At 49.9% G+C, this 25,003-nt stretch overlaps 1 protein-coding gene across 3 annotated transcripts in view; it reads right to left on the bottom strand.

Annotated features, from left to right (window-relative positions):
* The window catches only part of LYST (lysosomal trafficking regulator), a 3,752,809-nt gene that overhangs the window by 309,150 nt on the left and 3,418,656 nt on the right, over positions 1-25,003 (bottom strand). For all 3 annotated transcript variants that reach the window (XM_085611970.1, XM_085611971.1, XM_085611972.1), the window contains one exon: positions 4,033-4,130. In XM_085611970.1, the coding sequence (XP_085468096.1) occupies positions 4,033-4,130 (98 nt within the window). The remainder of the gene's footprint in view (positions 1-4,032; positions 4,131-25,003) is intronic.

The following is a 25,003-nucleotide window of genomic DNA, read 5'->3' as shown; positions in this document are numbered from 1 at the left end:
TCGAATGGAGTACCGTGCTGCATCCTGCCCCTCAGCAAGAGCCTGAGCGAGCCGTGTCTGGGACTCCTCCAGACACTGGGGCAGCACGTCCGCCACCGTATCCCACAAGGAGTGGTTATACCGGTCCAAAAGGCACGCGGTATTCATAGACCGCAACCCCAAACTTAGGGAGGAAACCAAATTCTTCCCAAACTGCTCCAACCTTTTGGATTCCCGATCCGGAGGAGCGGACGGGAAGGCGGTCTGGGACGTAGAGGCCTGGATAACCAGACTCTCAAGGGTGGGGTGCACTGACAGAAAGCTGGGGTCACCCGGAGCAGGGCGGTGGTCCACAGGAGTGACTGTGGAGGGCTTGGACCAAGTGCCCATCAGAACGTCAGTGAGGGCCTCATTGAACTGCAGTAGAGGCTCCAAAGAGCTTACTGGCGGTTGAAGCACCTCAGTGAGGAGGTTAGTCCTCACGGCCGCTGCAGGGAGCTCCAGGTGAAGGGCCTCTGCAGCCCTGCGCAGCACCGCAGAATAAGTTGCACCCTCCTCCGTAGCACAGAAGGAGAAGAGATTAAGCCAGTGTCAGGCGAAGTGTCGAGACCACTGGCATCCCCCAGCTCGTCTGCCCAGTCATGACTTAACTGGCACTGCTGGGCCAGATGGTCCTCAGACCCCTCCCAGTCCTCCCCTACATCCGTCTCCTGGTATACAGGTAGAAAGGATGGAGCCGGGTGGTAGATGAAATGCTCATCCATCGGCGCCAGAGACGGCGCCGGACCCGGACCGGGGCTGAAACAGGGGATGGCATCGTCCGAAGACAGCGTCGGGGGTGGCACCATAGGGGTCAGAGCCGGCGGAGGGCTCATAAGGTCAACCGGTGTCGACCGGGATCCATGTCTGGATCCCACGGGGAACTGCGGCGTCAGGACCGAAGTCGTTGACGACGCCGGGGCCGAAGCAGTCAGCTCGCTAGGCCTCCCAGTTGGACCTGCGGGGCCCGAAGGCGCGCCAGCAGGCCATGACGGCAGAGCGAGACTCCTCATGGCCACGAGGAAGTTCCGAATCTCGCCCGGAGTCGCATTAGGCCCAGGGACTGGAGGGTATGTGGCCGGAAGCGACTCCTGCGGCTCCGACGGAGCCGCGTGGGTTGTGCCACCCGAACCCTCAGCCGAGTCGCGCGACCGGTGAGGGGAGTCAGAAGAGCGGTGTCGCTTCTTCGACTTCTTCTTACTGTGCCTCTACTTACCTGAATGCGAGGACTTCGAACCTGACGAGCGGTGATGACTTCGGCTCCGCGACCGGTCCCTCAACCGGGATCTGACTGCCGGATCTCGGTCCCGCCTAGCCTTCGAGGTCAAGGTCCGGCATTCGGGGTAGGACTTGTCATCATGGTCGGCCCCAAGGAAGACGGTGGGGGTCGGTAACCGACATCAGTCGGTGACAGGCGTCACACGGCTTGAACCCGGGTATCCCTACCGGCACCAGGAGTCGAGGTCAACTCGAAAGAATAGACCAAAAATTCCAAAAAGTTAGTCAAAAAGTGACTAAAGGGTATGCTCTTCCGGGATCTGCGCTTACTGGCGCGGAAAAAAGAAGAACAGACGTCAGTGCGCGAGGGCGGCGTCTAAGTACTCTGACGACATCATCCCGGCAATCACGACGCCGACAACGAACGCAGAGTCGCAGATGACGCCTACCGACGCGCAAGGGTACTGCTGACGAAAAATCTTTCCGGATCCAGCCTGATGCCCGAGGATATTCTAAGGTAAGGAATCTAACTAACGTGTTTCTTTCAGATTAGCCCGAGCAAACATGAAGGTCCTGTTCAGGGACCGAAGGCCTGAGCTGGTGGATGCAAAGACATTGCGGCCACACGACTTCAACCACCTAGACTCCCGAGTGGGAGAAAGCAACAGAGGAGGAGAGGAAGGGAGCGCTGCCTGGAGTACAAGTCCTTTAACCCTAGGAGGGAGGGACAAACAGGCAGGGTCATCAGGAACCGGGCGATGGCGATGTACCCCCAATGAGGGCCTGGCCCAAGTCCCCAGAAGGACATCATACAATGACCCGCCAAAAGGCAACAAGGGTCCACCGTGCCCTGGTTGAGAATATCCAACAAAGGACCCAAAGGCAGGGAGACCAAGGGCCACTGCATCTGCAAGATATCCGCAGCCCTGCGAACCGCCCTCGTAAACGCTGCGCTAGCCTCCGTGGCCATCTGAGGTGGAGACAGCAAGCCTTCCGTTGGGGAAGGTTGAAGGCTAATCCGTCCACCAAACGACAGAGGCGCAGAATGATGAGCCAGGTAGTGCCCCATGGGTCCCTGCTCCGTGGAGCATTGAAAAAAAAATCCTGGGGGTGGAGAAGCCACTGGAGTCATGTCCTCCACCAGCAGAGGAACAGCTGAGGACGTAACCGGCGTCGACAGACGCAGAGACGGCGTCAGATCGACATCGACGACCCCCGAAGAGGACTCGTCCGCCCAGCATCGGCCCGGGGTCTACTCAATCTCCACGAAGGTAGAGGCTCCGCGCTGCAGCCGCATCCAGCGACAACGCAGGTAGCCCCATGGGGCTGTGAGAAGATGCAGCAGGAGGGCCGTGTCCCGACGTCGCAGCGACTCCGGAACTGGAGTCAAGGCACTCGGTCGGCACCAAGGGCGAACCCACCGGCGAACCCCTGACCTACCCCCACTGTGAGCCCGAAGGTGCGCCAGGGAGAGGGGGTGACCCAAAGATGGCATGCAGAGCCCTGGAATAGACCTCTATCTGGGTCTGAGTCGCCCCATCACCAGAAAACAGTGGGTGGGGGCGGCGACTGTGTCCAGTGAAGACCGGGAGCAGCAGTCCCCGACGTCACACTTGTGCGAGGTCGACGACCTCCATGATTTCTTCCAATGCTTACTTGAGGCAGGCGAGCGTTGTCCACAGGAACAACTCTGGGACCTGTACCGAACAGGATCCTCTGCGTGGGAGGAAGAACAGCGCCGTTGGGATCCTTCCGTCGGAGACGGAGGCCGGCACCGTGAGGATTCTGACCAGGACAACCGGGCGGACATCAATTTCATCCGTTGTCCCCGCAGGGACTTTGGCTTCAGCTGCCGGCAAGAACCACATACAGATCTCTTATGAATCCGTCGCTGACATCTGCCGTGAATAGGACGCACACTACTTGAAGCCCGCAGGCATCGGCAAACTGTTCCAGACGCAAAATGGCGTTGTGAAGGCCTGAAGCCTAACAGGCCAGAGGAACCGCTTCTCCCGGATACGCGTTGGGACGCATCGCACCAGGGGGGACTTAATGGCTCCATTGACATCACTTCCGTAGACCACGTCAAGTCGGAGCCGGGCGACGCCGCCCTCCGGCGTGCACAGGTACTGCTGCAGAAAAGGTTTCCCTGTTCCAGTCTGACGCCCGGGGATATTCCAGGTTAAGGAATCTGCGGCTAGATGTCTCTATCAGATTTAGTAGTTTACGTTTTTTGAAAACATAGAATTTGGTTTTGGTTACTGAAGGAATGCCAATTGACACCACTACGCTTGATATTAATACTAGCTCTGTCCTATGGGGGCCAAACAAATATTTCAAATATTTCAGATGCACTGTGAAATCCCACTAAATGACCAGACGCTTATAAGAAGCCACACAGCAGCAGAGATAAAAAAAAACATAATATAAAAAAAGATTTTGCAAAGTAAAACAACACAAGCACAGTCTCATCCTGAGTTCTGAAAGCAATTCTTTGTAATGGTCTGAAGACATGATCAAAGACAGTGCTTGCAGTACTGATGGATAACCACTTGAAAACAAAGTAGGTAAGAAATTTGATAAAAGTCTGGCATTTTGTTATTCAGTCACCAGCTTACTGACTAGTTATTTAGTACAGGAAGTACTTGAGCAACAGTGATATGGTGTACGGTCTGCAGAATGCTTAATTAAAAAATGTTTTTGCGTTCAGCAGCTAGAAATAAGGATATTGATTTTAAATCTGGATTGTGCATTGTGAATCTAACACAGGAAGTTGTTTCGTTATGAGATACTCACCCGAATCACAAACAGTTGCAATGTCTCCTGTTGTTTCACTGACTGACGCAGCTGTTACAGGACTTTTGTGGCCAGTGAGACTTTGAACATAACATAATCTGTATTAAAAAAAAAAAAATACCTTTGACCAAAATATTTGACAACAAACGTAAACAATACTTTGATCAATATATTTCTTACGCCTGTTTAATTTTTTCGAACTGTTTGGTTTTATGTAAAAAAAGAGCACTCAGAAACACGAATTTAAAAGGTGTTTATTAAATTGTCATTCTCTCAATTACAGTCTTTACTCACCCACAAGCACTTGTGAAGTAGACTACCCGTTTCCGGAGCACAATATTAGCATACAGGTTCATCCAAATTCTGATCGAGGTCTCTCTTGTTCATCCAAATGGTAACTCTTAGCAAAAACAAAATGCACAGAGACTAAGGTTGCTGCCTGCTGCCTAGCAGACGCATGTTCTGGGTATGCCCCACAACAGTGCTTTAGCAGATGCCTTATTGAAGGACTAACCTTGAAAGCATATTTCCCGCTAGCTTGTAACACTGTTTGATACAGAAGGTGATGCACCTCTAGACAGTGTCTGGTTCTTTACAGCCTTGCTGCAAGAGTGCTTTGATGATCAATGTGAGAAGTTGGCCTGATATATGATGTCACTAGTTCTAGTGTGCACCCTGTATCAGTCCAAACAACCCTTATGGTGATTGGTTGTAAAGTCAACCTTATAGACCAGCTATCCTAGTGGTAGCATGGACAAGAGCAGTCTTAGGCTAAACTCTGTATGGCATGTGAAGCCAGCTGTTATACCATTACAATCCCTTGAATACCAAATGAAAGGACACCACACCAGGTATATATAAAATTAGAATGTATTTATTCAAACATATACCCTCAGCACTCTTTATGAGTTCAGAGGTCTAAGCACAAACAATTTCTTAAGTAGCATACGTTAAGTTACACAGGAAAAATACAGTTAGGCCCAGGGGCCACGCAAACCATATACTAAGAAAGTGGTATAAGTACCACGTCACGAACAGGGAGTAGGCCTAGGGCCTAGGGAATCGCTGGGGCTACACTACCCTATCAATAGGTAGGAAGTGGGAGGTCCACGGGAAGCGAGTGTGGAAACACACACGCGGGTTACATTCAAGTTAATGGGAATGTAGCAGTTAGAAATAGGAAGGATAAGGACACTTCCGAAATAACTAGGAGGAAGCAACTAAAGACTTAGACACTTGGATAGTCAATATCCACTGGAGCACCGGAGTACTCGCGTTACCTCACCCACAGAAGACGGGTGCATAGGTGTGAAGATGTGTCGGGTGTCGTCGCTGGATCCTATGGATGCCTGAAGAACAGATGCTGGCAGGCGTCCAGGAGGAAGATGTCCGGTGGATCCAAGGATGGATCTTGAAGGAAGAACACCTACAAGCAGAGGGGAAAAAGTCTGGGTCACTAGCCAGTGACCGTGTGGAACCAGGAAGGAACCAGACGATGTCGTGCAGAACACAGGTGATGTCTTGAAGCTTGTCTCTGCAGCTGCGTGGACCAGGAGGCGTTGAGGACAACCAGAACCAGGGTACGAGCTGCCCCACGAAGGATCTTGCTGCTGGCGGAGTCGACGTCCCGATTGGAGTCAACAAGCCTTGGCAAAGGCAACCCACGTGGAATGGAAAATTCGCTTCAGGTGCAGACCAGGAAGGTCTGAGGTGCTTCTCTTTCACAGGGAAGCAAGGGCCAGTCTGGAGGAGCCAAAGCAGCGGTGAAAAGTCAAGGGTTCGTCGTCACTGAGGCTACTAGCCAACGGGCAAGCAACCGGATAGACGCGTCGAGCAAAAAAATGCAGAAGGGCCCCACGCAGAACTTGTGAAGTGTGGAGGGCTGATCTTCAGTGCAGATGGTGCTCGGGGTTGGGGCTTCTCAATCCCCAGAGCACAACTTCGAGGATGCCTCAGAAGCTGCGCTGGAAGCTACTCGCCAATTTTCCCAGGTAGCCGGTCCCACGTCTCTCATCGCCTCCACGGATCTCAGCTTGGCTGTGGATGTGGATCAGGGTCAGAGAAGTCTGGAGGTCAAGGCGCTGGTCGGGCTCTGCAGTCGTTTCCTCGTAGAACTTGGGCAAAGCGAACGGCAGGTCGCTTGTTGGTGCCTGTTTGCACAGGGTGGCCACTCCTTGGCCACAAGGGAGAATCTTCAGTCTTCTTGTCGTCGAATGTCGAAGGTCCAGAGTTTCGTGTCTAGTTTCAGTTTAGGATAATCCAAAATCCTAGGGACTCAGCTCCCACTCTTATACTAATCTGGGGGGCTGGGTTACCTGCTAGGTCCCTCCTATGGGTGGGACCAGGGAGGGGGGTGGTTACACCCCCTTCCCTTTGTCCAGTTTCGCGCCAGGACTGGGGCTGGAGTGCCCCAGCACCGGTTTGAACTGGACTATGCATGGGACACCTTGTGTGCCCCAGGCAGTGTCTCGTTTCTTTCATCCCTCCCTGCCCCAATACACTAAGCCCTGCCTAGGGTGGTGCTAGCACCTACCAAGGCAGGAAACCTATTGTCCAAGCCTCCCTCGCTGGAAGGACTCCCAGCAGCAGGAGGTCAGACTTGTGTCCGTGGCAGCAGCATCCATTTTGTGATGCTGGGGCTCTGGTTAACTTTAACCGGGTAGTAGGACTTCAACATGTCTTCTCCCTCTAGAAGGGGGGAATACTATCCTCATCGCCAGAAATGGTGTGGGGGTAGTATTCCAAAGTGTTAGACACCTTACGCGACATGTTTTGGTAAAGCCAAACCATAGTTACCATAACCGCGAGGATTATAAGGCACTTTAAGAGTATATGGTAGGCTATATCATAGAACAGCTATAAGGACATGGTTCCGAAAGCTGCAGACAGGCTCAGCTCATGCTAGAGCACCATCTCACATGTTACCAAGCACTCTGCCTCCAGGATTGTTAAGGCTTGCCATAGGAGTGGCTGAAAGGTTACCCATGTGTCTATATATAAGGTAGGTATAGGAATACTATACCTAAGCAAGGGGTGATTACACGACCTTGCCCCAGCTGAGTGATCAGCCAGTTGTGTCATGATGGGAGGCCAGCCAGGGGTGGCATAATACATGCTGCAGCCCCTGGTAGGCCTAGGGTACACCCATACCCTGGGTACCTAAGGTACACTGTACAGGGCCCTATAAGGTGATCCTTACCAATTGGGTTATGTACCTAAAGTACATAGTATGAATTTAGAGAGAGAGAACAGCTGGGCTGTGGGTTTGATTAGCAGGCCCACAGCCACATCTAAGTCGAAAACCAGCGAAGCAAAAGCAAAAAGTGGGGGTGACCATAGGAAGCAGACCCTACTCTCCTACAATCAAAAGATGGCCATTTAGCTGGAACTTCATGATTTTTTTTGTTTGAATCTGTTTATTAAAGTATTTCCATTTATGCAATATAGTGGCATAGTAAGTGACAGGTAGTATGCAGTGGCGTAACAAAATATGAGGGGGCCGGCACAAACGGACCCACGAATGAAGTGGAAACAGGAAGAAAGAAAGAAAGAAAAAAAGAAAGAAAGACGGAGGATGGAGCAATCTGTCCACCAGAAACACCACAGAGGACCAAAGCGGACAGAAATGCAAAACCGCTACAACGTGATGCCGCAGACAGCAGGCCAGACTAGGCCAGCGACACAACGATCCAGAAGAAGGAAGCAAGAAGATCGCACCTGCAACATACCGTGACGCCACGGAGAGCAGAGGCCCAACGGGCGACCACACCTCCCCAGCACATGAGAGAGCTATATAATAGCTACCATTACCCCACATAGGGCATGTTACGTCCCAAGAACATGGGAACCCTCTTAGGAAAAAGTTTCTGCAGCACAAGACAACAGAAAGACCTGCGGAGAAAACCGCAGACGGCTTGTCAATCAGCCAATAAAGAATACACAGAAGGCCAAATCTCAGGGCCTACGCGGCTTCCCAACAGCCAAAACACAAGTCAAAAAAAGGGCCGGACAAGCAGCGATCAGCACCAAAGTCCCAACAAAAGGACCTGAAGGCACATGAACCACACAGAGCACACAACCGAGGCGACGCGCTACAAGGCCCCATGAAAACAACGGAAGAACACTTCCCAAAACACAGACCGACTCACAGGTCACTGAGGAGGAGGACAAAGCCCCGCAAGAAACCTCTGAATGGCAGAATCCGCAGGGACGTGTGTGAGAAGTTGGCCTGATGTATGATGTCACTAGTTCTAGTGTACACCTTATATCAGTCCAAACAACCCTTATGGTGATTGGTTGTAAAGTCACCCTTATAGACCAGCTATCCTAGTGGTTGCATGGACAAGAGCAGTCTTAGGCTAAACTCTGAATGGCATGTGAAGCCAGCTGTGATACCATGTATAATCCCTTGAATACCAAATGAAAGGACACCACAACGGATATATATATAAAATAACGTGTATTTATTCTAGTCAAACCCTCAGCACTCTTTATGAGATTAGAGGTAAGTACAACACAGTCTTATTTAAGCATACATTAAATCACACAGGTAAGTAATACAGTTAGGCTCCTAGGTGCCACGCAAACCATATACTAAAGAAGTGGTATAAGGACCACTGTCACGGAAATAGGATAGGCCTAGGCCTAGGGAATCGCTGGGGCTACACTACACTAGCAACAGTTAGGAAGTGGGAGGCCCACGGGATTCAGGTGCAGAGTGGAAACACTCACGCGTAATGCGTAAAAGTCGATAGAATTACTAGCAGTTAGAAATTAACAGTTTAAGGACACTTCTGAAGCAGCTAGAGAGTCGAGACTCGGAAACTAGACCTTAGGATAGTCACTACCCTTGTGAGCACCGGAGTACCCAAGTTACCTAGCCCACGGACTGCGGGTGCATAGGTGTGAACTTGCGTCGGGTTTCGTCGTGGACTTCTATGGATGCCTGAAGGAAAGTTGCTGACAGGCGGTCAGTGAAGAGTGTCCGGTGGATCCCAAGGCCGGGATCAAGAAGAGAGGATACCTGCAAGCAGAAGGGACAGAGTCAAGGTCACTATCCAGTGACCACGTGGAACCAGGAAGGAACCAGGCGATGTCGTGAAGACTGCAGGTGAAAGGTGAAGCTTGTCGCTGCAGCCACAGGTACCAGGAGATGTCGAGGACGACCAGGACCAGGAGGCGAGCTGTCCCACGAAGGCTCTTGCTGTCGGCGGCGTCGAAGTCGAGCTAGGACTCAACAAGCCTTGGCAAGCGGAACCCACGAAGAACGGAGGACTTGCTTCTGGTGCAGACCAGGAAGGTCTGGGGTCCTTCTATTTTGCAGAGGAGCGGGAGCCAGTCTGGAAGAGTCAAACCAGCAGTGAAGATTTCAAGGTGTGTCGTCACAAAGGCCGCTAGCCAACGGGCAAGCAACCGGACAGACGCGGCAAGCAGGAAAATGCAGAAGGGCCCCACGCAGGACTCGTGGAGTGTGGGGGGCTGATCTTCGGTGCAGATGGTGCTTGGGGTTGGGGCTTCTCAATCCCCGGTGCACAACTTCGAGGGTACCTCAGAAGCTGCGCTGGAAGATACTTGCCACTTTTCCCAGGTAGCCGGTCCCACGTCTCTCGTCGCCTCCACGGATCTCAGCTCGGCTGTGGATGTGGATCAGGGTCGGAGAAGTCTGGAAGTCAAGGCTCTGGTCAGGCTCTGCAGTCGGTCCCTCGTAGAACTTTAGCAAAGTAAAGGGTAGTCTCTTGATGGTGCCTGTTTGCACAGGGTAGCCACTCCTTGGCCACAAGGGAGATTCTTCGGTCTTCTTCTTTCGTCGAATGTCGAAGGTCCAGAGTTTCTGTTCAAGTTGCAGGTTCAGGATAATCTAATCTCCTGGGGCCCAGCTACCACTCTTATACTAATCTGGGGGGCTGGGTTACCTGCTAGGTCTCGCCTTATGGGTGGGACCTGGGAGGGGGGTGGTTACACCCCCTTCCCTTTGTCCAGTTTCGCGCCAGGACTGGGGCTGGAGTGCCCCAGCACCGGTTTGAACTGGACTATGCAAGGAACACCTTGTGTGCCCCAGGCATGTCTCATTCCTTTCAGCCCACCCTGCCCCAATACACTAAAGGCTGTCTGGGGAGGTGCTAGCACCTCCCCAAGCAGGAAACCTATTGTCCAAGCCTCCCTTGCCGGGATCACTCCCAGCAGCAGGAGGTCAGACTTGTGTCTGTGGCAGCAGCATCCATTTTGTGATGCTGAGGCTTTGGTTAGAGTTAAACAGCAAAGTAGGATTTTAACATGTCTCTCCCTCTAGAAGGGGGGAATAATATCCTCATCACCAGAAATGGTATGGGGGTATTATTCCAAAGTGTTATGAGGAAATATGAATTTTATGATCAGTTATGTCCCCTATCTTAGACCCCAACGGCTCCATGTGCACGCTACAAGTACATGTATGTTCCCTCCAGTTCCAGTTATGAAGACGCAAATACATGTGCGTCCACCATCAACATGTCCTCTTTCAGATCCGCCATGAATGAGTCGGATATTCCGTTCCTAAGTATGAAAGGCCACCGACTTTATGTGGTTCACTTTCCACATTTTACAGTTCAGGCGAGTAGGCCCTGAATTCTGTCATCAAGCCTTTTCCTGCCTTCTACCTCTGAAAGCTCCAGTCCGAGCCCGCATCTGTATCCATGAACTTTGTCCTACTCCCTGCGCGGCTAACGATGCCTGATCCGGCCCGTTGCCTGCCAAAAAACTGTATTTCACCTTCAAGATTATCTGCTCCGCTCCTCATCCGATGCATTCCTGTCTAAGTAGTTTAGGTAAACATTCTTCCAGCTACCGAGCAAAGGGCCAGGCCTCACTGTCCTCATGCAAGTAATTCATAGCCCCTGTTACTATGGAAGATTCCTGCCCCCTCGCATTTCATGTAGACACTTAGACGCTTGTACACGCACTAACAGTCAGTATAGAATAGATTCCGTCCGAGAGACCTTTTCTTTTGGATAACACAGTTCTTTAAACATCAGATATTAGATATGATTTGGGATTAGGTTGACATGACCCCTCAGACTTCTGTCTCCACATGTAGAGCTAAATGTCAAGTCCCCTTCACCCTCTAGTTGCACGTCAATCACACGTCATGCGGCTGCGCACGCATCTCTGCCAAGTATTTCTGCTGACATTGCAGGATTCTCTTATGGATCCACCCACTTGTGACATCATGTTTAATGACGTTTCTAGTTACGCCTATGTTTACGCCTATTTTCATTACGTATGTGTACTATTATCTGTATTATCAGCTGTTACGCCTCCTGCATCTGTCTTAATGTAATGCTTTTCATATAAATATCTTTACTTGTCAATAATGTATTGCCTTCCCTTCCTGAACCCTCGTGGTGATGGAATTTGATGCCTATGGTTCGAACCATAATTCCTTACTTTTTGCCTAGTGTCTAGCTGGTTTTTCGACTTAGTTGGCCTGAGATCCTGCCATTCAGGGTCTCAGGCTGTCTGCTCTCTCTTTAAAATGGACTCCATGTACCCTAGGTACATTCCCAATTGGTAAGGATCACCTTATTGGACCCTGTACAGTGTACCCTAGGTACCCAGGGCATAGGTGTACCCTAGGCCTACCAGGGGCTGCAGCATGTATTATGCCACCCCTGGCATGGCCTTCCAATCAGACACAACTGGCTGATCACTCAGCTGGGGCAAGGTCGTGTAATCACCCCATGCTTAGATATAGTATACCTATATCTACCCTTAATATAGACACATGTGTACCTATCAGCCACTCCTATGGCAGGCCTTAACAATCCTGGAGGCAGAGTGCTTGGTAACATGTGAGATGGTGCTCTAGCATGAGCTGAGCCTGTCTGCAGCTTTCGGAACCATGTCCTTATAGCTGTTCTATGATATAGCCTACCATATACTCTTAAAGTACCTTATAATCTTAAACGGTTATGGTAACTATGGTTTGGCTTTATCGAAACATGTCGTGTAAGGTGTCTAACACTTTGGAATAATACCCCCATACCATTTATGGCCATGAGGATATTATTCCTCCCTTCTAGAGGGAGAAGACATGTTGAAACCTACTTACCCGGTTAAAGTTAACCAGAGCCCCAGCATCACAAAATGGATGCTGCTGCCACAGACACAAGTCTGACCTCCTGCTGCTGGGAGTCCTTCCAGCGAAGGAGGCTTGGACAATAGGTTTCCTGCCTTGGGAGGTGCGAGCACCACCCCAGACAGGAGTTAGTGTATTGGGGCAGGGAGGGATGAAAGAAGCTAGACACTGCCTGGGGCACACTAGGTGTCCCATGCATAGTCCAGTTCAAACCGGTGCTGGGGCACTCCAGCCCCAGCTCTGGCGCGAAACTGGACAAAGGAAAGGGGGTGTAGCCACTCCCCTTCCTGGTCCCACCCATAGGAGGGACCTTGCAGGTAGCCCAGCCCACTAGCCCAGTATATCAGTAGCTAGCTGAGCCCTGCTAAATTAGATTAACCTGAATCTGCAACTTGAACAGAAACTCTGAACCTTCGACATTCGACCTCAGGAAGAAGACTGAAGAAATCTCCCTTGTGGCCAAGGAGTGACCACCCTGGGCAACCAGGTACCATCCAGCGACCGCTGCTTGCTTTGCGACTGAATCCTACGAGGGACGACTGCAGAGACTGACCAGCGCCGAGACTTCCAGACACCTCTGAACCAGATCCACATCTCCAGCGAAGCTGAGACCCGTGGAGGCGACGAGGCACACCACAAACAGTCAAGGCAGGATCAGGACATGAAGGTGCGAACGGGAATTAAAAGGATTTCACCCAGTTCACCTTCAAGCCAGAAAGAGCAGCAAAGTGGCGAGCGTGTGCGCCAGTGCAGTGGGACTCAACCTCAGATTTCGGAGATATAGAAGATCATCTGCGTAGGGAGATATAATGTACGTGCCGTCTCCCAGGGGAATGTCCCAATCATTACCTCGCACATGAAGAACGGCAGCTAGCGGTTCGATGGCTAGGGTATAAAAAGCAGATGATAGCGGGCATCTTTGGCGGGTGCCACGGCACACCGGGATTGGGTCCGATATAAAGGAACCCGTCCTCACCTTGGCCGTTGGCGCAGTATAAAGCAGTCACACCAATCGAATGAACCAAGGCTCAAATCCGTAGTGAGGCAGGGTGGAAAAAAGAAAATCCCATTCAAGAGAGTCGAAGGCCTTTTTTAAGTCGAGCACAAGACAGCCAGATGAATTCTAGAGTGGAGTAGGGGGGAAACACAAAAAAACGCCACAGGTTCAGCTAAGTGTTACGAGCTAGGACTTACCCGTTTTGACCAGAGGGTACCAGTGACGGAAATAGGGACGCTTGCCGATCGGTGAGTATTTTGGACAAAATGTTGGAGTCTGTATTGAGTAAAGCTACATGATGATAAGAGCCCAGGGCGGTAGGATCCCTATCTGGTGTAAGAAGGGAAATAACTAACGTCTCCAGTAACTATGCCAGAAGGGTGGAGGCAGTTTAGGGCATCTGCGTATAAAGCGTGGAGTCAGGACTGAGGCATATGCCTTGTAATATTCAGTAGGTCCAGGAATCTTACCCGACACTAGGGACTTGATGGCCTCACAAATCTCAGAAAACGAAATCGGTTCCTTCAGCTCCTCCCATTGAATGGGAGAGATAGCAGGAAGATTTATAGTTGAGAATGTCCAGCATTTCCTCTGTCCAGCATCTCCTCTGGGAGGGAACTCCAAGTCATTCCAACCCTCTTTCTAGGGTAGTTAAGGGCTCCCCTGAGGGTGGGTTCTCAGATTAGTCGTAGAAAAAGACTCACCTCTGAAACCAACACACAACAGCCGACACGTGTTTCGTCCATCCGGACTTTTTCAAGGCTGTAAACAAATGGATACAAATTACAAACCCATAAAACACATAATATACAGAATTTAATGATTAAAAAGGCGATATTTACAATAAAATTCTCTTCCACATACACTGATGTACATACATTTGTGTTACACCAAGAAATATAAAACTCCGGTGAAGAAATTCAACATTGAAGTGCAGAGAACCACCACCAGAAAAGTCGTCCTGATCATATATAATATGATCAGGACGACTTTTCTGGTGGTGGTTCTCTGCACTTCACTGTTGAATTTCTTCACCGGAGTTTTATATTTCTTCAACTACCTATTGACACTAGCCCCTTATGTCCATTGAGTGTCAAGAACAATAATTTGGTGTAACACAAATGTATGTACATCAGTGTATGTGGAAGAGAATTTTATTGTAAATATCGCCTTTTTAATCATTAAATTCTGTATATTATGTGTTTTATGGGTTTGTAATTTGTATATTTGTAACCATTTGTTTACAGCCTTGAAAAAGTCCGGATGGACGAAACACGTGTCGGCTGTTGTGTGTTGTAATGATACATGGGCATAACAAGAAGAAAAATAAAAAATGAGAATTCAATGAACACTGTGGAGCTCTTTGTGGACTTTAAACATTTATCTTCTTTTTATATATAAAAAACATATTTTTGACTAATACCTATGTGTGCCTCAACTGATGGGTAACCACTTCGCTGGTCCTTGGCTGGAACTGAGACTGCAGCAAGGAAGACTCCTGGTCTCACTGTTCTTCAAATCTCCTAACTTATGGTTGTCTGTACTTCACCCAGGCTCTCCAGAAGGCCTATGTGCATCAAGGACATTAGTAGAAATCTCCCTTGGAGTGAAGGAGTAACTCCCCTCCATCTGCAGCCACCGCAACAAAGATGACCGGTTTGCTGCTCCCGTCGTCCTACGGACTTACCGACGCCCAGCAACACAGGTTGTAGTTCTGCAGCTCTCTAGAGGCCTGGCCTGTCTCCTCTGCAAGTTTGAAGACAGTATCTCTTGTCGGAGACGCTCGGACCAAACCACCGGGAAACACATCGACTTGCAGTTGTCAAGGCTTGTTGGCTCTGCACTACAGAGATCTTCAGTCTACAAGAGGCTCCAGCTTGCAGCATCGACATCTTACGAAGATCAGCATCTTCACAGAATCCCCTGCACCGAGGGCCTCCATCTTTGGTGAGCTACTTGAGGTCCTATTTATGACTCCTGTGCCTTCGCCCTGTGGGTCCTCTTGATGGTCTTCCTTTCCTCCCCTGCTTGCTCAGGACCTGCTCTGACTCTCATGGACTTGGCGAATCCTTTGGACCTTGCAGGTCTTGACATTTGCATATTTTTGTTTTACACACCAGTTGCAGCTACCAAGGTTTGTTTGTGCTCCCGCCAGACACCGACCTCCTAGACACTGACATCTGACATGGGACAGCTCGTGCACGGCTTCTGGTCTTTCTCAGAGTTGCTTGGCCCTCACAGCTGCAGCGACAAGGTCACCATCTTCACGCCTGAACCTCCCAACATCAGTTGCCAATGTTCTTCAGTGCTTCCTGGTCACCTCTGAGAGGCATAGACTCTGTCCCCTGTGCTTGCAGGTTCTCCTCTTCAAAAATCCAGCTTTGGAATCCACCGGACATCTTCACGAACTTCTCCAGAGGCCTTCTCTCCAAAGTCTTCCATTTTCTTCTACGGCAGGTTCCGATGTCATTACACCCTTATGCACGCGGCTTCCCTGGTGCAGGTAACCTGGTTTCTGGGGCATCCACGGGTGGGGTGGCTCTCCACCCTTCCGTACTCCAAAGGGTTTCTTTGGGGTCCTCTGGAAAGGGTCCATCTTCTTCAAAACTGCACACAGCCTCTGTGCGGTTCCTGGGTACTTACCTTGGATGGTTCCTTGTGTCCACAGCTCCTCTGAGTCTTCTAGTCCAAATCCTGCTCTTGTTTACAGTTCGCATTCCACTTTCTTAATGCACAAGTTACTACTTGTGTAACAATATATCTGTAAGAGACATTAGTTAGTGATAGATTCCTTACCTTAGAATATCCCCAGGCGTCAGACTGGATCCGGAAGTTTTCGCTAGCAGTACCTCTGCGCGTCAGTAGGTGGCGGTGTGCGGCTCCGCGTCCGTCGCTGGTGTCGTATGCGCCAAGATGACGTCCCGAAGACTACTTGCACGCTGACGTCAGTTCTGTTCACGACTTTCTGCGCCAGGAACGCAGAGCCATGCAAGAAACTGACCACTGGTGCCATTAAACTAGGGCCCTGAAAGGGATGACCTTAACCCTAGAATCAGTACGAAGAACGGGGAGGATGGGTGGGGCGGTAAGGAATCTATCACTAACTAATGTCTCTTACATATATATCGTTACACAAGTATCTTGTGGATCTGAAAGAGACACGTTAGTGATAGATTCCTTACCTTAGAATAGATACCCCAGCAATACCAAACCCGGTGGTGGGTCTGCGAATAGATTACACCAGAAAGTCACGGAGAACAGAACGGCCAAAGAAGCAGTCTTTCCGGACTTGACTGTCAAGGCAGTAATGCTTGGTAAATGTGTGCAGAGAGGCCCACGTAACTGCCTGACAAATGTCCTGCAAGGGAACGCTGCGTCCCAAGGCAGTAGTGGCTGCTGTTGCCTTGGTAGTAAGGGCACGCAGCCCCACAGGAGGCTCCTTCTTAGCCAACGAGTAACAAGCTTTGATGCAGAGAATGACCCACGAGAGATGGTTGGTTTGTGCACGGCCCGACCATTTTTGGCGCCCACGTAGCCAACAAAGAGCTGGTCATCCACCCGGAACTGCTGTGTGCGCTTCAGATAGAACGAGAGCGCACGGTTTGAGACCAAACGGTGGAGCCTCTGTTCCTCTTTTGAAGGATGCGGAGGCGGAAAGAAGGTGGGCAAAGTGATGGTCTGCCCAATGTGGAAGGGCGTGACAACCTTTGGTAAAAAAGAAGGACGGGTCCATAAAACCTCCTTGTCAGGATGAACCGAAAGGAAAGGAGGTTCTTCTGGCAGAGGTGATAGCTACCAGGAAAGCCATCATGAGAGTGAGAAGGCGCAAAGGACAGGTATGACGGGGTTCAAAAGGAGCACACATCAGATAAGTCAAGACAAGATTTAAATCCCATTGAGGCAACACGAAAAGCACAGGAGGAAACGTGTGAGTAATGCCTTTCAGGAAACGGTTAACAACCGGGGACTTTAAGAGAGAAGGCTGATCTGAAAGCCTTAGAAAGGCAGAGATGGCCAAAAGATATCCCTTGATGGTGCCCAGAGCAGAGCCCTGCTGGGCCAGGGAAAGAAGAAAGAGGAGAACCTCAGAAACAGGGGTGGAAAGGGGATCCACAGCCTTTGCTGTGCACCATGCCACAAATTCGTTCCACCTGCAGGCGTATACCGTTTTAGTGGAGGGACGCCTGGCTGCCAGAATGACATCACAGACTTCAGGAGGCAAGTCAAATGGCATCAACTGCTGCCGCTCAATCTCCACACATGGAGGTGGAGGCTGGACAGGTTCGGGTGGAGGACCGTCCCCTGCTGCTGCGACAGAAGGTTCTCCTGAAGAGGCAATCGAATCGGGAGATCGATTGACAGACTGAGTAGCTCGGGATACCAGTATCTTCGTGGCCAATACGGAGCCACAAGTATAACTTGGGCCCGGTCGGGCCTGATCTTCTTCAGCACTCAGGGCAGAAGTGGTGTAGGCGGAAAGGCGTATAACAGACCACAACTCCACTCGCGACGAAAAGCGTCTCTGAGCCAGTGCCGCCTTGGAAACTCCAACGCGCAGAACTGATGACATTGCACGTTCTCTTCGGTGGCGAATAGATCTAACCAAGGCTCTCCCCATTGCCGAAAGAGGCCTTGTGCCACGTCCGAGTTCAGACGTTATTCGTGATCCATCATGCACCAGTGGCTGAGTTTGTCCGCCCTGGCGTTCAGAGAGCCCGCCAGGTGTTGAACCACCAGGTTGATGCCCTGATGTTACAGCCATGTCCAGAGGCGCAGAGCCTCCTGACAAAGGGTCCACGACCCCATCCCGCCCTGTTTGTTGCAATACCACATGGCAATGGTGTTGTCCGTGAACACCTACACTACACTTCCCCGTACAGAGGGAAGGAATGCCTTTAGTACAAGCCGGATCGCCGGTAGCTCCAATAGGATCATATGAGCCGGGACTCCGCCGTAGACCAGAGGCCTCTGATCTCCGCCTCTCCCATGTGGCCTCCCCATCCCAGGAGGGACGCATCCGTCACCACTACATGCTCCGTTTGGGGTAGGCAGAGGGATCTGCCACTGACCCAATTGCGGTCCGTGAGCCACCACTGCAACTGTCTTGCAGTGTCCTCCGATATCAGGACGTGGTCGGACAGGTTGCCCCGATGTTGAGCCCACAGGAACTTCAGGTCTGTAGGAGAGTAGGATCTGCCTCTTATGTTGCCCCCACTTTTTTTCTGATGTTTACACTGGTTTTTGGCTATACTCTGGCTGGGACCCTGCTAATCAGGGCCCATCCTCTCTGTTCTCTCTAAACAACTTGGAGTGCATATTAGGTGCACTAGTGATTGGATACTGTGGTACCTTATTAGTCCCTAGTATATGGTACCTTATGTACCAAGGGCATAGGTACTTCACAGGTCTACCAGGGGCTGAAGCATGTATTATGCCACCTCTTGGAAGCAGACTAAATATGACACCACAGGCCTGCTACTGCAGCCTGGGTGAGGTAGTGTTAGCACTCCTCACAGAGATATAGGTTCACTATATCTCTCCCTGCACACACATTTAAACCTATCAGTCACCCCTAAGGCAGGCCCTATCAATCCTGATGGCAGGGTGCCTGGTTTCCATGTGAAGGGGTGCCTCTGCCTGAGCAGGGCCCCTCTGCAGCTCTCAGTGTCTATTCTCTGGGGCTGTTTGTGAATGCGTTTAAACCATATACTCTTAAGTACATTATAACCTACCGGTAAATGCTAACTTTGGAATGGCTGCATCAAAACATGTCGTGTTTGGTGTCAAACGCTTTGGAATCATACTCCCACACCAGTAACTGGTGTGGGAGTATGATCCCACCCTTCTACAGTGATAGACATGTACCTATTGTGGAAACACTGTAGAATCCCAAATCACAAAATGGATGCCACCAGTCACAGACACTGGGCTGCCCTCCTGCTGATGACTGAAACTCGCAGTGGAGGAGGCCCAATAATAGGCATCCTGTCACAGGGAGGTGTGACCACCTCCCAGACAGGGTTGGGCTGGGTGGGTGCATTCCTAGAGTGCTTTGAAGTCCTGCACTGGGGGAGCAGTAGGCTCCTCTGTGCATACACCAGTTCAAACCGGCTCAGGGGCTACCTGCCCCTGCTCTGGCGTGAAACTGGACAACGGAAAGTGGATGTAGCCACCTACTCCCCAGACCCTCCCATAGGTGGGGTCATAGAGCTAGTCCCTCCCTTCCTTCTAGTATAAGTTAGGGAACCCTTGCCATTGCAAACTAGATATCCCTGGACAACGCTCTGAAGAAGAATCCTGGACCTTCGACGTTCCATTACCTCTGGAAGACGGAAGAATCTCCCTTGGAGTCAAGGAGTGACTCCCCTGCTTGGCAGGCACCCAATCTTGCAATCAACGGTCGCAAACTTTCCCGCTCCCGCCGGAGTCCGAAGTCCCTGCAGCCCAGGAAGAGGATTTCCTGACTTCTCCAAGGCCATCGTGAGTCCCCAGCGACGCTGAGGCAAGAGGACCCCACGAGTGACGAGGAACCGCAATCCCGGGGTACCTTGCACTATTTTCGAGTGCAACCCCTTCACGATGTTCTATGAACTTGTGCATTGGACCACGTGTGGTCCAAGCCTCCAGCAGGATTCCACCGAAGATCAGAGGCCTACCCCGTCCCGAGTGACCGTGGGCCCCTGTTGAGTGAATCCTCCCGAGGTGTCTTCGCGATCCCTTGCCGGTTGGCTTGTGGGTCCCAGAAGACTTTTCTACAGTTCCAAAGGGCTCCCCTGATTGCTCCAGGCCTGAAATGACTTACTCTCGCTGGGTGAGTCCCTCAGACCTTGCTGGTCTGCACCGCTGACATCTTGTCCTTTCCACAAGACTTGCTGTTAGCAAGGCTTGTTGGCTCCAATCTGGTCACCGACACCGCAATAAGCTGCAGACTTCGTGGGACACGCCGAATCCAGCTCCTGGTCATCGTCAACGCCTCCTGAACCTCGTGGTTGAAGAGTCAAGACACCTGTGATCACCTGATATCACCCGATGACTGTGGGCATCCATCTTCCTTGCCCCGGGTCACTGCCAAGTGACTTTGAACACTGTCCCCTCTGCTTTCAGGTCTTCCTTCTTCTGAATCCAGCCTTGGATTCCACCGGACACTTCTCCTGTCTTCACAAGCAGCAAGTCTTCTTTGACTCCCATTGAAAACGATGCCGCGACCCGACACCAAAAGACACCTATGCACCCGGCTTCCCTGGGTGAGGTAACTCCAGCACTACGGTGCTCCTGTGGCTGTTGGCTCTAGAACTACTTACCCTGTAAGTAACTTGCTTGTAGACTCTCCCGAAGTATCCTTAAACTTTAAATTTCCAACCGTGACTGCTCTATTGAAGTCAGTTGGGATCCGCGGCTGTGTTCTTACACTGCATGAGTCTCCCGTTGGTCCTTTAAATACCTGCCCTGGGTAGATTAGTGAGGCCCCAGCACTTCTGAAGGCCCTAGGCCTTGTCCCCTTGCAAGTCGTTATCTCTAAGTCTCTTTTTTAGAATATGGTATGGTACGCCCCTAGGGCCTCAGCCATATTTGTGCTTAACTTATTGTGAAATGTTGATTTGTGCATATGTTCCTGACTTCTAATCTCATAAGGAGATTAGCAGAGAGTTGTTAGTAATAAATACATATATATTTGATATATACTTGTGTGGTGTCCTTTCATTTAGTAATTCAAGAGATTATAAGGTCAAACAAGCTGCTTTACATTCCTCTAAAGACTTAGACTGAAGGCTGCTCTCCACAGCTACCACAAGGATAGCTTTCTTTAAAAGGTTATCTTAAACCTATCTACCATAAGAGTCGAATTGTACTGGTGCAAGGTGTCCACTTTAACTAGTGAACAGCCTATACCAGGCCAACTTCTCACAAGGTCCCACTGCAGAGCCCGCATCCGCCACCTGGCAGCAGGATGCAGGAGGCCATCAGACCCCGCAGCCGCAGGACCATCCTGACCGAAGAACAAGTTACTTACCTTCGGTAACGCTTTTTCTGGTGGATACAGTATCTGCCTGTGAATTCCTCACCTTGTGAATATCCCCTGCGCCAGCAACATTCGGAAACTTTTGTAGCAGTCCACGCCGATGGGGTCGAAGACAACGTCACAGAGACACGGTTCCGCTCGCGACTCCGCTGAAGTCACCGGCTCCATAAGAAGACCTCGTCGGCGTGATGACGTCAGTTCCGCCCTTTTTTCCGTGCCTTTGAGGCACACGGACAGACCGACATCAATATATACACAGTATACACAGTACATAATTAGGCTGTCCGGATTTCGGTTTAAACCTACTCTGACCGACAGTACCCTACCGGATGAAAATCAGCTGACCCGGTTTAAACCGAGTGTCACTGCTTTTCATAGTTGGCAGGGGAGAGGAGCTGTTGTGGTCTGCCGTCTGTCTGACTGCGGCCGCACCAGAGTACTTCACAGGTCTTTAAAAAGACCATTTACATAATCTTTTACTCCAGCTCTGTTTTTAAACTTGGCCTCTGGAGGTCAGTGTGGGCTTTATTTTGTGCTCGCGCCGAGGACTTTCGGTGCGCCAATTTCTAGTAAGAAGCGTTCCCTCTTCAAGGTGTTTTAGTCTAATATTTAAATGCAATTAACTTTCTTGGTGGAACTTAGAAATGAATAAGGAATAAAGCACGAACGAGAGCGAACAGATGTGAAATATTAGAAGTTGTTAGAAAATCTTGATTGTGTTGTTAAGAATTTGTTGTAATGAACACAAGGTTCTTTAATAATGCTAATTGCATGCAAACGTGTTCTGTGTAAATCACTTTGGATAAAAGCTTTATAAAGATAATACAGTTTAATTGTTTTAATTTCAGACAAATCAGACAGAGCATCACACAACCCATCACATTAGGTATTCTATTCCCTGTAATAAAATCCCTGTGTCACTGTTGTGGGCGGCAGGGCAGGGATTCTCACTCACTCAGATGTTATTGAAGCCAGAAGACACGAATGAACAGGTCACGTTTTGTAGGTCAGTTTGAGACAGTTGGAAGCTTCTAGGGAGCCCCATCTTGGTCGCTTTTCAGTGATAACACGTAAGACTCTGGTGGGCGGGGGGGTGGAGGGGGCTGCTGGAGAGGGGGACAGCACACCGAGCCCCTGCGATGAGATGGGTTTGTTTCTCTTTTGCGGGGAGGGGCGATGTGCTGTTGGAGCCCAAATCATGATTTCTTTGAGCGGAAGGGGCGCCACGCTTCAGGTATGAGGGGGACGGTTCCACTGACACACATGGAGGTGACACCTGCCGATATTTACAGATGCAAAAATGCCTGCTAATGTCCCAGGACGTGGATTTTGTTGTTGCAAGTACCAGCATCGGCATATTAAAAAAAAAAACCTGGCAATAGGTTCTAGTTGTCCCAGCTAATAAACAACGTATCTTTATTACGTGGCGCATTTGATTTAACACCTAACACAAGGCAACTCGCCCTGTAACATAACTCAACACAAATTCATTTTGTGTGCAGGTTTCAAGACCGATAGTGAAAGTTGCAAGACCCAGAGAAGGATCTCGCCACTGTGCAAAGGAGAGTCACCTGGATATGCAAATGATGGTCATTTCAGTCACTCAAAGCCATCAAAATCTCCCAACACACATCTGCCGTTGGTTCCTCGTGAAATGTAGACGAACAAAAACTAAACACACACACTCTGCCTCTCTCTCGCTCAGTCTGCCTGTCTGTCTCATTAACTTTCTTTGTCTTACTCTCTTCGTCCCTGTCTGAGAGAAGTAAGTAGCCCCCTAAATATATATGAGAATTATAGTTGACTAGTTCTACTTTTCAGCAAAGTTGAATTTAAGCAGCCGAAAAGTTCTTAGCAGCAATGTTGCCCATACCACAGAAATGACAAAGGATTTTCAACTGCATTTAAAAGCAGATTACGTCTACACATTGGATTTAACTGAAAATGGTGATATTTGGAACACCTGCCAAAATCTCACCTAATGTCAAATTCCAATTATTTAAAAACAGAACACGCTTTGCGGGAACAGAAGGGAAGCTTCACTTTCCTACAACTTGTTCAGTGTTACATTATGATGCCCTATCCTGTACCAAACATCAAAGAGTGACTTACTTAGGAATACAGTCTCTAAATAATTTTTCATCAGTCTCTCCAAGTTTACACTATTTCTCTCAGTACACACAAACAGCTTCTTTACTGCTTTTTATTTTATAACTGAAGGTAGAGAAGTTTGTCAGAGCTTTTTATTATTCAGAAAATAATGTTTATTTTCGTGTGTTTAGTTAGCATAATTAAGCTACAAAACTAATTTGCTGGGGCCTTTGTCCATTTCCACTGACAGCTGAAAACGTGACTTTTAAAGGTTGCACAAATACGTTTCCTGCATGCCTGTTTCTTTCCCTCCTCTGTGTTTTTCTTTTTCATAACTTAGTCAATAATAGGATTCATTTCATGGTGATGCCTCTTGTTAGTGCAAATTGCAAAATATAATCTGCAGGGGATAAGTGTGAGAAGTTGGCCTGATATATGATGTCACTAGTGCTAGTGTACACCTTGTATCAGTCCAAACAACCCTTATGGTGATTGGTTGTAAAGTCAACCTTATAGACCAGCTATCCTAGTGGTAGCATGGACAAGAGCAGTCTTAGGCTAATCTCTGAATGGCATGTGAAGCCAGCTGTGATACCATATATAATCCCTTGAATACCAAATGAAAGGACACCACAACAGATATATATATAAAATAAAGTGTATTTATTCTAGTCAAACCCTCAGCACTCTTTATGAGATTAGAGGTAAGTACAACACAGTCTTATTTAAGCATACATTAAGTCACACAGGTAAGTAATACAGTTAGGCCCTAGGGGCCACGCAAACCATATACTAAAGAAGTGGTATAAGGACCACTGTCACGGAAATAGAATAGGCCTAGGCCTAGGGAATCGCTGGGGCTACACTACACTACCAACAGTTAGGAAGTGGGAGGCCCACGGGATTCAGGTGCAGAGTGGAAACACTCATGCGTAATGCGTATAATCGATAGAAATAGTACAGTTCTGAAATAAGCAGTTTTAGGACACTTCTGGAGTAGCTAGAAAGTCGAGACTCGGAAACTAGACCCTAGGATAGTCACTACCCTTGTGAGCACCGAAGTACCCAAGTTACCTAGCCCACAGGCTGCGGGTGCATAGGTGTGAACTTGCGTCGGGTTTCGTCGTGGACTTCTAAGGATGCCTGAAGGAAAGTTGCAGACAGGCAGTCTGTGCAGAGTGTCCGGTGGATCCCAAGGCCGGGATCAAGAAGGAAGGGTACCTGCAAGCAGAAGGGACAGAGTCAAGGTCACTAGCCAGTGACCAGGAAGGAACCAGGCGATGTAGTGAAGATTGCAGGTGAAGGGTGCAGCCACGGGTACCAGGAGACGTCGAGGACGACCAGGACCAGGAGGCGAGCTGTCCCACGAAGGCTCTTGCTGTCGGCGGCGTCGAAGTTGAACTAGGACTCACCAAGCCTTGGCAAGCGGAACCCACGAAGAATGGAGGACTTGCTTCTGGTGCAGACCAGGAAGGTCTGGGGTGCTTCTCTTTTGCAGAGGAGCGGGAGCCAGTCTGGAGGAGCCAAACCAGCAGTGAAGATATGAAGGTGTGTCGTCACAAAGGCCGCTAGCCAACGGGCAAGCAATCGGACAGACGCGGCAAGCAGCAAAATGCAGAAGGGCCCCATGCAGGACTCGTGGAGTGTGGGGGGCTGATCTTCGGTGCAGATGGTGCTTGGGGTTGGGGCTTCTCAATCCCCGGTGCACAACTTCGAGGGTACCTCAGAAGCTGCGCTGGAAGATACTCGC

Source organism: Triturus cristatus, chromosome 6 (genome assembly GCF_964204655.1).
Source record: "Triturus cristatus chromosome 6, aTriCri1.1, whole genome shotgun sequence".
NCBI lineage: Eukaryota > Metazoa > Chordata > Amphibia > Caudata > Salamandridae > Triturus > Triturus cristatus.
This window is presented reverse-complemented; position numbering and strand designations above follow the sequence as displayed.